The 14378-nt window shown below is 38.3% G+C and overlaps 1 protein-coding gene across 4 annotated transcripts in view; it reads left to right on the top strand.

The window, feature by feature from the left end:
* Positions 1-14378, top strand: part of ATRNL1 (attractin like 1) — a 485649-nt gene that overhangs the window by 64462 nt on the left and 406809 nt on the right. For all 4 annotated transcript variants that reach the window (XM_080641695.1, XM_080641694.1, XM_080641692.1 and 1 more), the window contains exon 9: positions 4427-4610. In XM_080641695.1, coding sequence (XP_080497821.1) covers positions 4427-4610 — 184 coding nt within the window. The remainder of the gene's footprint in view (positions 1-4426; positions 4611-14378) is intronic.

Here is a 14378-nt window from a genome sequence, read left to right as displayed (position 1 = left end):
AGTGGGCTGATAATTCTCAGGGGGAAAGGGGTATGGGGGGGTTCATGAAGAGAATGGACAAAAATCATACACCTATGGATGAGGACAGTGGGGGGGAGGTAAGGGCAGAAGGTGGGGTGGGAAAGGGGTGGAGGGGAGCTATGGGGGGAAAAAGGAGAAATAATTGTAATAATCTGAATAAAGATTTATTTAAAAAAAAAAAATGTCACTGTCACTCGCTGAGCCACACTGGCTGGGCTGAAATTATTTTCAAATAAAGTGCTAAACATAGATTAGAGGAAGTCGATATATGTTTTTTATATTTGGTTGTATAGGACATATATTGGAACTGAAATTGTAAGAATTCCTGTGAACTTGTTCTGGTGGTAAAAGAAACATCACTTTGTCCTTTCTGCTATTCTTTGAATGATGGCTCTTAGGGAATCTATAAATCTCAGAGGAGAATTATTGGATCGTTTTACTAACTTAGACCATAAAGCTCTTCTGGGTTAGTCCTGAGGGAAATTTACTTCACTTTAAGTTAGCGATACCTCATAAACTTTCCAAGAACTTCAATGTGAGTCTCAAGGTTAGTATAATATTAATGTTTTGCTTTAGTATTTTCATGCTTTCAGATTTTGAGAGGAGTAGTTGGGAAGCCATCATTGTCATTTTATGTTAACTTTTTTTTTTCGATTTGAAAACCATTAGATATGATTTTTCTAGGAAGTGAATTTTTTCTTCTATGTGACTCTCTTCAGTTCTTAACATTACGTATTTTTCAAAATTCTCTGGTGAATTTCAACTGCGGATGGAATTTTGCTTTTCAGCAAACTGGTGTTTAAAAGTGTTGATCTATAGAACAGGCGTAGTAGGTGGTGAGAATTAGGCATTTTCAATAGAAGAAATCTCCCCTTTAAAAATAATTCCGTCCTCGGAATCATAAAGCATGGACTTTCACTGTGCTTAAAGTAGGCCTGGCATTGGTTGCTGCATTTCATTTGTGAAGAACTTTACAGGACTTACTAGGTAAAGTAAAACAATTTCAATGCAGTAAGTAAAATGTTTCAATAAATTGCTACGTCTTTGTGACAAAGGCTGCCGCTAAGATTGTATGCGTTTTTAAAAATTTTCTCAATGTCTCAGAAAATATCACAAAAGACATTAGTTTTGATAAATAAAGTCTATACTAATAATAGAGAAATAATGCAAATTGGCTGGGATGCTGTCACGTAATGACCAATCAGGACAGGGGTGGGGCCACGGCGGAGAGCTCTCAGCATGCCTGCATTGGGGGTCTGAAGGGCATGGGGAAGAAGGGAGAGCAGATAGGCAGTTAGGGGAATCAGGCCAGGAGGGGAGAGCAGATGAGCAGTTAGGGGGGATCAGGCCAGGAGGGGAGAGCAGTTCAAGCCATTAGGCCAGCCAGGGAGCAATTAAGGGCATGAGGCAGACAGGCAGGTTAGCGGTTAGGAGCCAGTGGTTCTGGATTGCAAGAGGGACCCAGATTGGAGAGGGTGCAGGCCGGGCAGAGGGACCCCTCCCCCCCAAATCATGAATTTTGTGCACTGGGCCTCTAGTTATTAAATAATGTGCTTTTAAAACTGTTTATAAACTACATAAATATACACTGAGTTTTCAGATTATTATGATCTCTGAACGCATAATAATCTGGCCATTCAGTGTGTGTGTGTGTGTGTGCGTGTGTGTGTGTGTGTGTGTGTGTGTGTGTATGTATGTGTGTGTATGTGTATGTATATATTTTTTAGAGGTCCGGTGCATGAATTTGTGCATGGATGGGGTTCGGCCAGTCTGGCCAATGGGAGGGAACATGGGCGGTTGGCCGGCCTGCCTGCTGGTCAAACTCCTGGTCGAGGGGACAATTTGTGTATTAGCCTTTTATTATATAGGATATACACTGAATGGCCAGATTATTATTAAGCGTTCAGAGATCATAATCTGGCCACTCAGTGTATATATTTGAAAATGTGCATGAGTTAGATTAAAAAGTTTTAGTAAATGTGCATTTAGGATGCAGAAAATTCTGGTCTTTCGATCTCTGCTTTACTTTCCTACAGTGGTAGAGATGTCAGTCCCTAACAGGCAGCCATTCTGTTGTCTTACGTATTTAAATGTAAGAATTTATATTAAGAAGGAATATGCAGTTATAATTTTTTCATGGCCATGTAGAACCCCACAAATGAAATTTAGTCGTTCTTCCACATACTAGCCCTGCAAATAGTTTGAAATATGTTATTTTTCATTTATTTTTATTCTTTAGATGAGCATCCCTAGTTCTTCTAGTATTCACATTTTAAGGTTTCATTAATATGTTATTAACAATATTAATATCTTATAGTAGTACAGACACTAGTGATGTAAAGGATATTTTCTAATAAATAATGATAATAGCAACAGCTAACGTTTACTGAAGCCTTACTCCATGCTAGGTGGTATTATAAACACTTTATACATACTATCTCTTCAAAGTGAACATGCAAAATATATGCTCTTTTAACCCCATTTTACAGATAAAGGAATTGAGGACAGATGTCTCACACAACTGGCCATTGATCATGCAGCTAGTCAAAGGATTATATAAAATACACATTGTCATCTTTCCCACCCTCTGTGGACAGACTGTACTTTGTAATGACCCATTCAAACTTCACAGAGCTTCATAGAGTGTGGTGTGGTACCTCATGTGACACCATTACGTGCCCTTGTTCTAAAGTTGATATTTTATTAATATTTTTAATGCAACCTAAATTTATATTTTATACTAATAATACTCTGTGGACTTGTAGCTAGTCTAAAGGCAACAGAGCTTCTTCCTTGGACTTTAGTTCCTGCTTTTTATGTAAGTGCTTGCTGTGAAGTGAGGTCACTCTGTCCCGCGTTTGTCTACTTACTGTTTTAACATCAGTGAGGGCTTGACCTTTATTGTTAGAATAGTTTCAGCCCATCATTGCTTTGAGTCATGATTCTGGCATCTAAGGATTTAGTTAGCTCTTCCTTTTGTTGGGTGAATGATCATGTATTAAGTACAAGTTCTTTGCCATCATTCTAGGAATTGACCAAAAAATGTTGCAAGTGAATCTTGAATGTTTACAGAGCCAAAATGATTTCTTGTAGCAAGTGTACATTTCTAAATGTAAAATAAAAATATAATGAGAATGTGGATTATAATTAATTTTACATTTCAAGTTTATCACCTGTATCTGAACAAAACCATTTCCTTAGTTTTTCATCTGAAACTACCATGTCATCTGTGGGTTCCTTGACTGAATTGCTAGTGACCAGACCTTGAGAAGGGCTGCGCTGGTATTTAAGAGGACAGAGGACACTCTTCGGTGTTAGACATGTGTTCATAGCTATTACACTTTTAACGTTTTTTAATGTTTCAGTAATAGTTGAGTGAAATACTGTTATTTCATGATGAATTATTCGTTCCTAGTAAGGTGAATATATATCTTTAAATAAACTTTGAATTTTGACACAATTTACATATACTAAGTCTGTACCTAAGTTTGCTGTTTTATTATTTGTTTTATTTCCTCTGCGTGCGTGTGTGTGTGTGTGTGTGTGTGTGTGTGTGTGTGTGTGTCTATGTGCCTCTGTTTCCGTTTTCTTTCTTCTTAAACAACTTAGAATTTCACCTTGGTATACTTATATTATTCTTGAGTGTATTTCTTTGTATAGTTTTCTTAGAGGTTGCTCTGGATATAAAAATACACACATGTAACTAATCATAATCGCCTAGTATCAACATTTTAAACCTTCAAGGGAAGTATGGCAGCCTTACTTTCATTTAGATCCACTCATCTTCCCCACTTTTTAATGCCATTGGCTTGAGTATCAGATGATGCTTTGGTTTTTGTTTTCTTCATCAATTATGATTTAGAAATCTCACAGAGGGCAAGGGTAGTGGTACTCATATTTCTGCTGTATTTATTGACCTTTTCTGATGTTCCAGGGATTTCTTTTTTTATTATTCAATGCCTGTTTGAAGTGATAAAGACAGCACAGAATTTGTTAAGGGCAGAGATCACATCCTTTTTTATATTTGTAATATCAGTGAGTAACTCAGAGCCTTTACATGTAGGTGCTCATAAACTATTCATTACAGCTTTTTTTTTCCCAGAGTTATTTACAAGTACAGAAATGTATTTGAGAATAGAGTTTTCTTTTTCCTCTTGCACACACAAGTTTGGCATTTTCAGTATTTCAGAGTTTGATCTACAGAAAGGCCAGTCTTATTCATCTTGAACCCCTAGCACCTAACATAGTAACTAGCTCAGATTTAATAATTGCTTCTTGATTAAATGAATATTAAGTATACCTTACTTATAAAAAGGTGGCATTATAATTAACTAGGTGGTTTGATGACATATTAGTTATATTTTTAAATACTAGAAATTTATGATTTACCTTCTTTCTCTTATAGCATCAAACACTTGGCTGGTTTCAGAAACTAAAGGCGCTATTGTTCAAGGTGGATATGGTCATACCAGTGTGTATGATGAAATAACAAAGTCCATTTATGTTCATGGAGGCTATAAAGCATTGCCAGGCAACAAGTATGGATTGGTGGATGATCTTTATAAGTATGAAGTGAACACTAAGACTTGGTGAGTAGACGAGGCCAGAAGTATGATGGGAAAATGTGTCACTGTTATAGTTTATCCTATCTAATAAAAGAGTAATATGCAAATTAACCATCACTCCTCTATACCCACAAGCCACGCCCACTAGCCACTCTGGAACGAATATGCAAATAAACCCAACCAAGATGGCTACGGCCACAGAGAGCAGGAGGGAGGCTTGGGTTTCCCCGGCGATGGAGGAAGCCAAGCTTTCCGCCTGTCCTTGCTGGCCTAGGCCTCCACTCAAGGCTACAAAGTTTCAATGATAGAAGATACATAAATCCAAACAGAAATGGTGGCAGCCACGGAGCTGGAAAGAGCAGGAGGCTAGGGTTGCCCGCGGCAATGGAGGAAGCCAAGCTTTCCGCACACCCTGGCTGGCCCAGGCCTCCGCTTAAGGCTACAAAGTTTCAATTATAGAAGATACGTAAATCCCAATAGAAATGGCTGCCGCCACAGAGCAAGCAGAAGGTTTGGTTCCACTCCAGGTACAAAGTTTCAATTGTAGAAGATAAATAAACCCCAGATACCAGGGCCTCCACTTGGGTCGCCAGGGCGTGTGGCCAGCCTACAAACCACCACAGGCCCCTCACCCAGGCTGCCCCACGCCTCAAGGGAACCCCCACCCTGATCTAGGACACCCTTCAGGGCAAACCAGCTGGCCCCCACCCATGCACCAGGCCTCTGTCCTATCTAATAAAAGAGTAATATGCAGATTTACCATCACTCCAACACACAAGATGGCTGCCCCCATGTGGACACAAGATGGCCACCACAAGATGGCTAGCAGAGGAGGGCAGTTGGGAGGAACCAGGCCTGCAAGGGAGGGCAGTTGTGGGCTATCAAGCCTGCAGGGGAGGGCAGTTAGGGGTGACCCAGCCGGCAGAGGAGGGAAGTTGGGGGTGACTGGGTCTGCAGGGAAGGGCAGTTGGGGGGGGACTCAGGCCTGCAGGGGAGAGCAGTTGGGAGGTACCAGAACTGCAGGGGAGGGCAGTTAGGGGTGACCAGGCCTGCAGGGGAGGGCAGTTAGGGGTGACCAGCATTGCAGTTACTTGTGCTTATCGGTGCTGATGTTACATTTAATTCAGACAGGAAGTTTTGCTTACCAAACTTTTAGGATTGTTATTATCTGTCTTGGGATTTGTTCTACTTTGCACTCATACTTTATTGCCACTTGTAAATTTTAAAACCATGTCTTCAGTTTTATTATCTCATTTCCTGTGAAATACAAAGCTTGTGACATTTAGCTAGATTTTCCTTTGTTTGTTGTTATAAAAATGCTGCAGTGTACGTCTTATACTGGTCTGCTCAGGCACAAATGCAAGAGTTTCTCTAGCGTATGTACTTAACAACGAAATGGTGAATCTGAGGATGTTCATATCCTCAAATTTACTGCCTGGTGCCTAATTGCTCCTCAAGTGACGGTGGTAATGTGTGTTTCCACCAGCAAGGTATGAGTGTCCCTGTTCCTCCTTATTCTCACTATCGCTTGATAAAGGTGAGGATATTTCCTTTTTGCCAGAGTAATGTGTGTGAATGATACTGATATTTAAATACATATATCCCGATTACTGCAGTGAGTAAGCATCTTTTTATGTGTTCATTTGCCACTTGTGTTTCCTGTTTAGTAAATTTCCTATTCATAACCATATGCTCTCTTTGTATTTGAAGTATTATTATTGATTGATTAACCAGGAAAGTGATTTCTTTTTTTTTAAGATACTACACATTCTTTTAAACTTTTAGCACACATTCCTTTATGTGAAATGAAATACAGTTTTTTACCAAATTGTGATTTGTTATACCCCCCTTCAGTTTCAAACATATATTCTATTTTTTAACTTTATTTGAAGAAAGATGGAATTTTAAAAAATTAAGACTTCTTTAGGTGACCTTGTTAATTTTCATTATTTTTAGTCTAATAAAATGAAGTATTATTCTTTATATTTTTATAACTATTAACATTAATAAAATACCTTTTTGTTTTAGGTAATCTATACATTGCATTTTATTTCCTATTTTAATATTGCTAACATTTCTCATTGACTTTTTGCTATGATAAAAAGAGGAATTGTGTAGTAACTAAGGCACCGTCAACTTGCTTAATATATTTTTGCATATATGACAGATACTGTGTCATATCAAAAAGGAAAAGGTAACTGCTTCTGCAAGATAGAGGCCACATAGTTCACATTAATAATAATGGGCATAGTAGTGCTCAGGGAAAGAACTATTAAAGTGAATGGATAAGAGAAGTACGAGTATTATTTGAATGAAATCAAAATGAGAGAGTTAGTTGTTGTTTACTACATAATGAAATTTGATCAGATCTTACATGATTATCTACTTGAAAATTTCCCATAGTGAAATGTTGCATAGAAGAATATAATGATCAGTCTTGGCAATTTTAGCATATGCACAAGTAACACTGTATACTTGTCCCTTAGGAGAATTTAATAAAATAATTTGTAAATTATTTTGAGCACCTCATTACAAATATGTTATAGATACATATGATGCTCTACTATTTTCTTGGGTTCTCCATTTAAAAAAAAAGATTTGTAAAATTATCAGTGAGAACTAAAATGGTATATATCTATTTGTAGCATTCTTAAAGTTTTTCTACTTTTTGTTTGCTTATTTTTCAGGTTTGCTATTATATGTGGATTATAGTGTGTATCAGTTTCATTTGTCAAATATGTAATTTTAAAATGTTACTATTATGTGTCCATTGTACATACTAATTTTAAATTTTGCCACATCAAAAGTGGGTTTATTGTTTGTAGGTATAGTTTGGTAAATATACCACTTTGTTGAAATAATAGAAAATGTGTGTTTGGAGGAATTATATTTTATGGGTTATTTGAACTATTATTTCCACTGAAAAAATATTAGGAATTACATCATTTGAAGGCATCAGTTAACAAGTAAGGAACTGAGAATTTGTGGATCAAGATCTGGGAGAGGTAGAATGTCCAGGGAGGTAAGATTGGCATTTTGTCCAACTTTTGTCCTTGAGACAATGACAAATCCAGAAAACTGTCTGAGAAACTGATCAGGGATATATCAATCAATGTGGAAGACCAAAATTGGATTTTCAGATGTGCTAAGGAAGAGGGGTCTGGCTACATGCTTAAGGATTTAGTGTGGTCCCTGAGGTTCTAAACCTGCGGGTGCGATGAGCTCACCTTGAACCATCACAGTCCTTCATTGGGTTATGGTGATCTGTGCGTAGCCCAACCAGTTGGTGGAGCAGAAGGCAGTTCTCGCTTGAGGAAGATAATAATACACCGAGCCTCAAATTATTTCTTCAGTATATCATGTGCAGTATCTGTTTTAAAATTTAAAAAAGGCTTAGGAAAAAAAAAAACAAGAATTGGAAAAAATAGCTATTATAAACATACCTGAAGGACAACAGTGTTTTCTGAAACTTTAAAATGATTAGAACTTATTTTCAAGGAACTAAAATATAAGGTAGACAACTGGAAACCTTTACTGAAAGAATCAAATGGAAATTATACAAATGAAAAATACATTAAATGAATTAAGAATTCTTTGGATGGGTTTAACAGCAAGTTAGACACAGCCGAGGAGAGAATTAATGAAATGGAAGATAGGTCAAGGAAAACCCATACTGAAATACAGAAAGACAAAAACAGAAAATTAAAGAGGGAAACCATTATAAGGGATATGTGGAAATGGTCTAACATGCATGTAAATGGAGTCTAGAAGAAGAGTGAGAAAATAATATACAACACTGTTTAAAGTCTTAATACTGATAATTTTCAAAAGTGACAAGACATCAAGTCACAAATGGAAGAAGTTCTATGAGCACCAAGTAGGATAAGTACAAAGAAGCTGATGCTTAGAAATGTCACAGTTAAACTGATGGTATCCCAAACAGGAAGAGAAAAATGTTAAAGCAGCCAAAGGTAATTAAAGGCATATTTCCTACAAAGGAGCAACACTTGAAAAAAATGAAATCTAGAAGACATGGTGTCGTTAGGTAGCTAAAAAAAAGCCCATTAGCCTAAAATCCCGCACCAATGAAATATTATTAAAAATGATTTTTTTAGCTCTTTAAATTTGATGCAATGGGAGGTTATTATTATTATTTTTTTACATTTAATTTTTTCACAGCTATTTTATTGCTTTATTGTGAGTTTTTGTGATTTCTCTAAAAACACAGCTGTCAGGTTTGGAAAGTGAAACAAAAATTTTATAAATGTTATTAGTTAACTTAAATTTTAGTAAATATTGATGAACATACTATTCATGGTGTTCATCCTTGCTTATTTCTCTGCATAATGAGTGTCTGAAATCTCTTTAACAAGAATCATTAACTCTGTATCAAACACTGTATTAGAAATAATCCCAAGACTTCCTCAGTAAAGGAGACAGATAACTTAAAATTTTATCCTACATGTATATGTGGGAAATAATAGAAATACAGATAATAAAGGAATAGTATAGCAGGGGATATTTATTAAAATGAGCATAAAATATTTATATAGGTGAAAATGATTGTTGTCTTTATAACCAGCAAGATATGTTGTGAGATTTGGAATGCCTAGTTAAAATCACATATTGATCACTTAAAGAAATATTTATTTCTATAGCTTTACCTTTTAAGGTAGTTTTGAGCCATGCAGTACTTATTTTTTTCTTAGTGGTCTTTTATAAACTTGGAAATACTGCATATGGACAACAGGCTGTATGAAAGCATACACGTGTAGTTTCAGAACAATAATGAAGTAAACACCCTACCTGCCCGAGCCCAGAAAGAGGACATTACAATACCCAGGAAGCCCTCATGTGCCTCCATGTTGGCTCTCCCTTCATTATCCCCCAAAGAGGTAACCGTATTCCTATTGTATTAATTGTTTCATTGCTTTTCTCTATAGGTTTTTTTTTACCCTTCTGTATGTATATGCAAACACATCATTAGCTTGTCAGTTTTGGAGTTTTGCATGTATTGTTTAACATTGCATGCTTTTCTTAGGGAGCTGTTTAAACATCAACTTTATGTTTTGGAAATATGTTTTAATAAGGAGAGGCAGACAAAATGGAAATAAGTAAAATGGTAATAAATACTGTGGAGAAAGAAGAAAGCATGGAAAGAGGGTAGGGGGTTTTAGGGTGTTCCATTTAAATAGGGTGGTACGGGAAGACATCACTGAGAACACATTTGGCTAAAGACATGAAGGAAGCCCTACCTGGTTTGGCTCAATGGATAGAGCGTCGGCCTGTGGACTGAAGGGTCCCAGGTTCGATTCCGGTCAAGGGCATGTACATTGGTTGTGGGCACATCCCCAGTGGGAGGTGTGCAGGAGGCAGCTGATCGATGTTTCTCTCTCATTGATATTTGTAAATCTCTATCCCTCTCCCTTCCTCTCTGTAAAAAAGCAATAAAATATATTTAAAAAAAAAAAAGACATGAGGGAGATGAGAGGATGAGCCATGCCTGCATCTGAGGGAGAGGTTCTGGCAGAGAGGAAGCTAGGGAAAGCCTTGGTTGAGATGGGACTATGCTTATCCTTTGGAATAGCCAGGGGCCAGTATTGCTGGGTTAAAGGGTCTTAGAGTGCGTTGGGTGACGTGGGAGAAAATGACCTTAGAGTGGGAATGGGGAACCCTGTCATCCAGAGTCATAGGGGTCATTATAGGGATTGTGACTTTTACTCTGATGTGGGAAGCCAGTGGAGGGTTTTGCGTGGAGATGTGAAATGCTCTGACTTGGGTCTTTACAGGATCACTTTGGCTGCCGTGTTGTGATTATGATACAAGAGCAGAAGTAAGAGGACCATTTTAGGAGACGATTGGAATAACTGAAGAAACAGATGATAGTGTCTGGGACCAGGGAGGCAATGTGAGGTGATGAGAACTGGTTGAATTTTCAAGGCAGAGCCAACAGATTGCATAGACTAAGGGATTGGAAATAGAGTGGAATCAGGCCTTGGACGACCTGAAAGCATGGAGTCGGCCTGAATGGAGATGATGAATTTGGTCGCAGGAGTCGGTTTGGTGTGAAGGAAGATTTAGAAGCTCGGGTTTAGGTTTATTTAATTTGAGCTTCATATTACACATCCTAGTGGATATGCAACTAGGTGGCTGGATATAGGAGTTTGGGCATCTGGATACTACGTTTCTGCTTGGAGAGAGAAGGATGAACAATCAGAAAAAGAGACTGAGAATAAGCAGTTACTGAGTTAGCCTGAAACCAGGAAAGCTAGAAGCCAGGAGTGGGTTTCCAAGGAGAGAGAGAGAAAGCTTGTCAGGAGGTGCTGCTAGGCAGTGACGTGAGGATTAAGAAAAGCTCAGAGAACCTGGCAAACTGGTGTTTTGCTGACCTCGATAGGAGAACCCATGGAGTGGTAGAGTGACATTCTGATCCTCGTGAGTCTAGTCAGGATGGGAGAAGAGGAATTGGAGAAAGGTATTGACAACTTTTCTGAGGAGCTTAGTTAGAAGGGAAGGAGAGAAATAGGGTAAAGAGGGTCAGGTAGGTGAGGACAAGAGAGCTGTTTTTTTTAACATTGGAGAAATAATTGTTGGCTGTTAGGAAAGATCAAGACGATGTTAAAAACACGGATGCAAGTAAGGGAAGAACTTGCTAGCAGGATGTACTTGAGAAAACAAGTGGCAGTGGGATCTAGTGGACACAGGCCGGCCTCTAGGAGTCTAGACAGCTTATTCACAGGATTAGGAGGGCAGGTAGGTTATATGAATGCAGTTGCAGATAAGTGGGTAGATGGGTGAGAGTTTGTGGAAGTTTTGATTTATTTTTTTATTCTTAGTGAAATAGGAAGTGGGATTATCAGTTGAGAGTGAGAATGGGTGATATTTATTGGAAGACTGAGGCTGGACGGGGGAAGACAAAGTACAGAATGGTCATTTAGGAGGGAGGAAGGGTGAATGGGTTAGGGAAGTATGATAGGGTCGCTGGCAGAATTATCCTGTGTGAGATACCCTTACTGGGGGAACATAGCACCTTTAAAAATTCTCTATTCCTCTGTGGGTGGATATTTGGGCTGTGCCGATTTTTGCTATTATGAATAATTATAGTATACATGTTCTTATTTAGTCTTGTTTCATATACAAGTTATTGAATATTTTTGCAGGCTTATTTTATCATTTGTTTTTGTTGATTTGAGTTACTATTTGGCATCATTTCCTTACTTTAACAGAGCTTTCCTTCCATCCCTCCCTTTGTGCTCTAATTGTCAAAAACAGGGTGGGCAAAAGTAGGTTTACAGTTGTCTGTATGGAAAAAGACATGCAGGTTATGATGGTTACCATAGCTGTATTCACTCAAAAGAACATCACAACTCTAAGCTTCCCTTTGCCCACTCCCGGTATATTACATTTCTATATGTTACAAGCTCAACAGACCAGTTATATATGTATACTGGTTTATCACAATTGCTTTTCAAATTTATTAGGAAAAGAAATGTGCACCCTACTTTGTTTTCTAATTACATGATTGCCTTTGCCAGCACTCTGCATTGGAATAATCGATTGAAGACTGAAGAACTTCCTTTAGTGTCCTGTCGGCAGACATTGCCTCTAAGCTTGTGAATGTATTTGTAACGTAATTCTGATATTTATAATAGCTGTCTTGAAGTCTTTTGGCTCATCCGACATCTGGGCCCTCTCAAAGGCATTTTGTTCTCTTTCTTCCTCCACCTGGGTCACACTTTCCTTCTTTGCTGCATGTAATAGATTGCCCTGAGAACTAGACCTTTTAGATAATATAGTGTAGCAACTCTAGATCCTGATTCTGTGACTCCCCCACTCCCTGGGGCTGTTGTAATTTTATTTTTTTAGTGACCTGGCTGGACTCTTTCAGCAAAGTCTCTTTCCTCCAAATGCATTATCCTGTGATGTTGCTCCTGGGAGGAGGCCACCTGGGAGGGGGGTGGGGGGAGAGGGGATACACACAGTCTCCCTGGGATGGCCGTAACTTTAGCAGGCCTCCTTGACTTTCCCCCTGAGTTCTCTGTTAAGCTCTCTGTTTCTGTTTGTGTCACATCAACCAGACAGCCTCCACTAATTCCTGACTGATTGCTCTCTTAGTTTCAACAATGCTTTGGGGCATAAATTGCTCCACAGTCCATTTGATTTCAATTTCAGTCCCTGTTGGGCTCTTATTAGCTGTCCTCATCTTCCTTCCCCCATCCCCTCTCCTTCAGGTAAACTTTTACCTGGTGTTTGAGCTATTGTTCTCATGGAGCTACCAGCTATCTCTTTAATTGCTACCCAAGAAAACCTCCCTTGTTTTTGAAAGTTCCCTTAACTGCCCACTCTCTGTTCCATATACAGTCAGTTCTCTTGGAAGAGCTCATGCCAGGTTTTGGAATTGTGGGATGAGTAACCCGTTCCTCTTGGTGTGACACCACTGCTCTTTGTGCGGGGCCCTGGGTCGGGGGTAGCCTTTGCTCTTCTCAGCTTGCCTCTTTGGCAAGGAGCCTCTGCCCAGTAAGTGAGGAGGGGCGAAGACTGCGTGGCCCTGGTCTTCTTAGCCTGCCGGTCCTGCTGTTTAGCTTCTACCCGTTGAGTTAGAGGGTGAGCACTCGGACCTCTCACGCTTTCTCCTTGAGTAGAACGCCACCCAGAGCTGGGGACATGAGAGGCCTTGCCCCTCTCCTCTCCTGGTGAGACCCAGTGGCCTGGACTGGGAGCTGAGGGTGGAGGGGTTCTCTGGTCTTGGCTGTACATGCCTGCTTGGGGTGAACTGTGTTGCTGAACTGGGTCTGTGCTGGGGGGTGTGTGGGGGGGGGGAGGATGGGAGCAGGTAATGGGTTAGAAATAATGGTCTGTTGTTCTTATTAAAATTTAGTAGATATTCTTGAGTAAATATTTATGGTTGCTCTTAGTAAAAAGTTTTTGGACCCTTAATGGTTGTTCTTTATCTTTTTGATGAATTATAGTTCTTTCCTTGGGGAGAATGTTTGTTGAACTCCTTATATTGCCATTCTGGAAGACTGCTCCATATTCTTTAACCATTAATTGGTATTATAACCCGTGGTTTTTGAGATACTGTATATACCTTGCTAACTATATTATATGTACTGTTTACATTCTGATTCTTTGTACCAGGGATTGATTTAGGGCATTTATAAAGCATTGATTCATATCCTCATGCACCTTTATTATATATCAGTTCATTCAGGTGAAATATGATAGTGAAAATATATTGGTAGCATTTTCTCTCAGTTGTACTTTAATTAAATAAAATAACATTTATATTATTTTTAATGTTTCTCAAAAATCATTGTGATTTTCAGTTATAAACAATATATGAATATAGCTCAAAAACAATCTTGAGCAACAGAATATACATATGAATACAAAATATATGATTCCATTTTGTAAAGTACAAAGAGAGCAATGCAAATCTTTGCTACATCAGAATAGTGGTATATATATATTTATATATATATGTATATATATATATGTGTGTGTGTGTGTGTGTGTGTGTGTGTGTGTATTTATTTAAATCTGAGTGCTGGTTACTTAATTATGTTCATCCTGTGAGAATTCATTGAACTTTAGACTTATGATATACCTACTTTTCTGTATGTTATATTATACTTAAAAAGTTAAAGGTGTATTATAGGATCCATATGAGTTATGTAGTTTTAATATAGTTTAAAGTTACTATATTTAACTTCTTATTTGATATTTAAAACTGATGATATTGGTCCTCTAGTTTTAAGAATACTTGCTTCCTACTTTTATAAATGAAAACAA

The sequence above is a fragment of the Plecotus auritus genome (genome assembly GCF_963455305.1).
Source record: "Plecotus auritus genome assembly, chromosome: 9".
NCBI classification, from domain to species: domain Eukaryota; kingdom Metazoa; phylum Chordata; class Mammalia; order Chiroptera; family Vespertilionidae; genus Plecotus; species Plecotus auritus.
The sequence above is the reverse complement of the archived record's forward strand: the minus strand, read 5'-3'. Positions and strand labels throughout refer to the sequence as shown.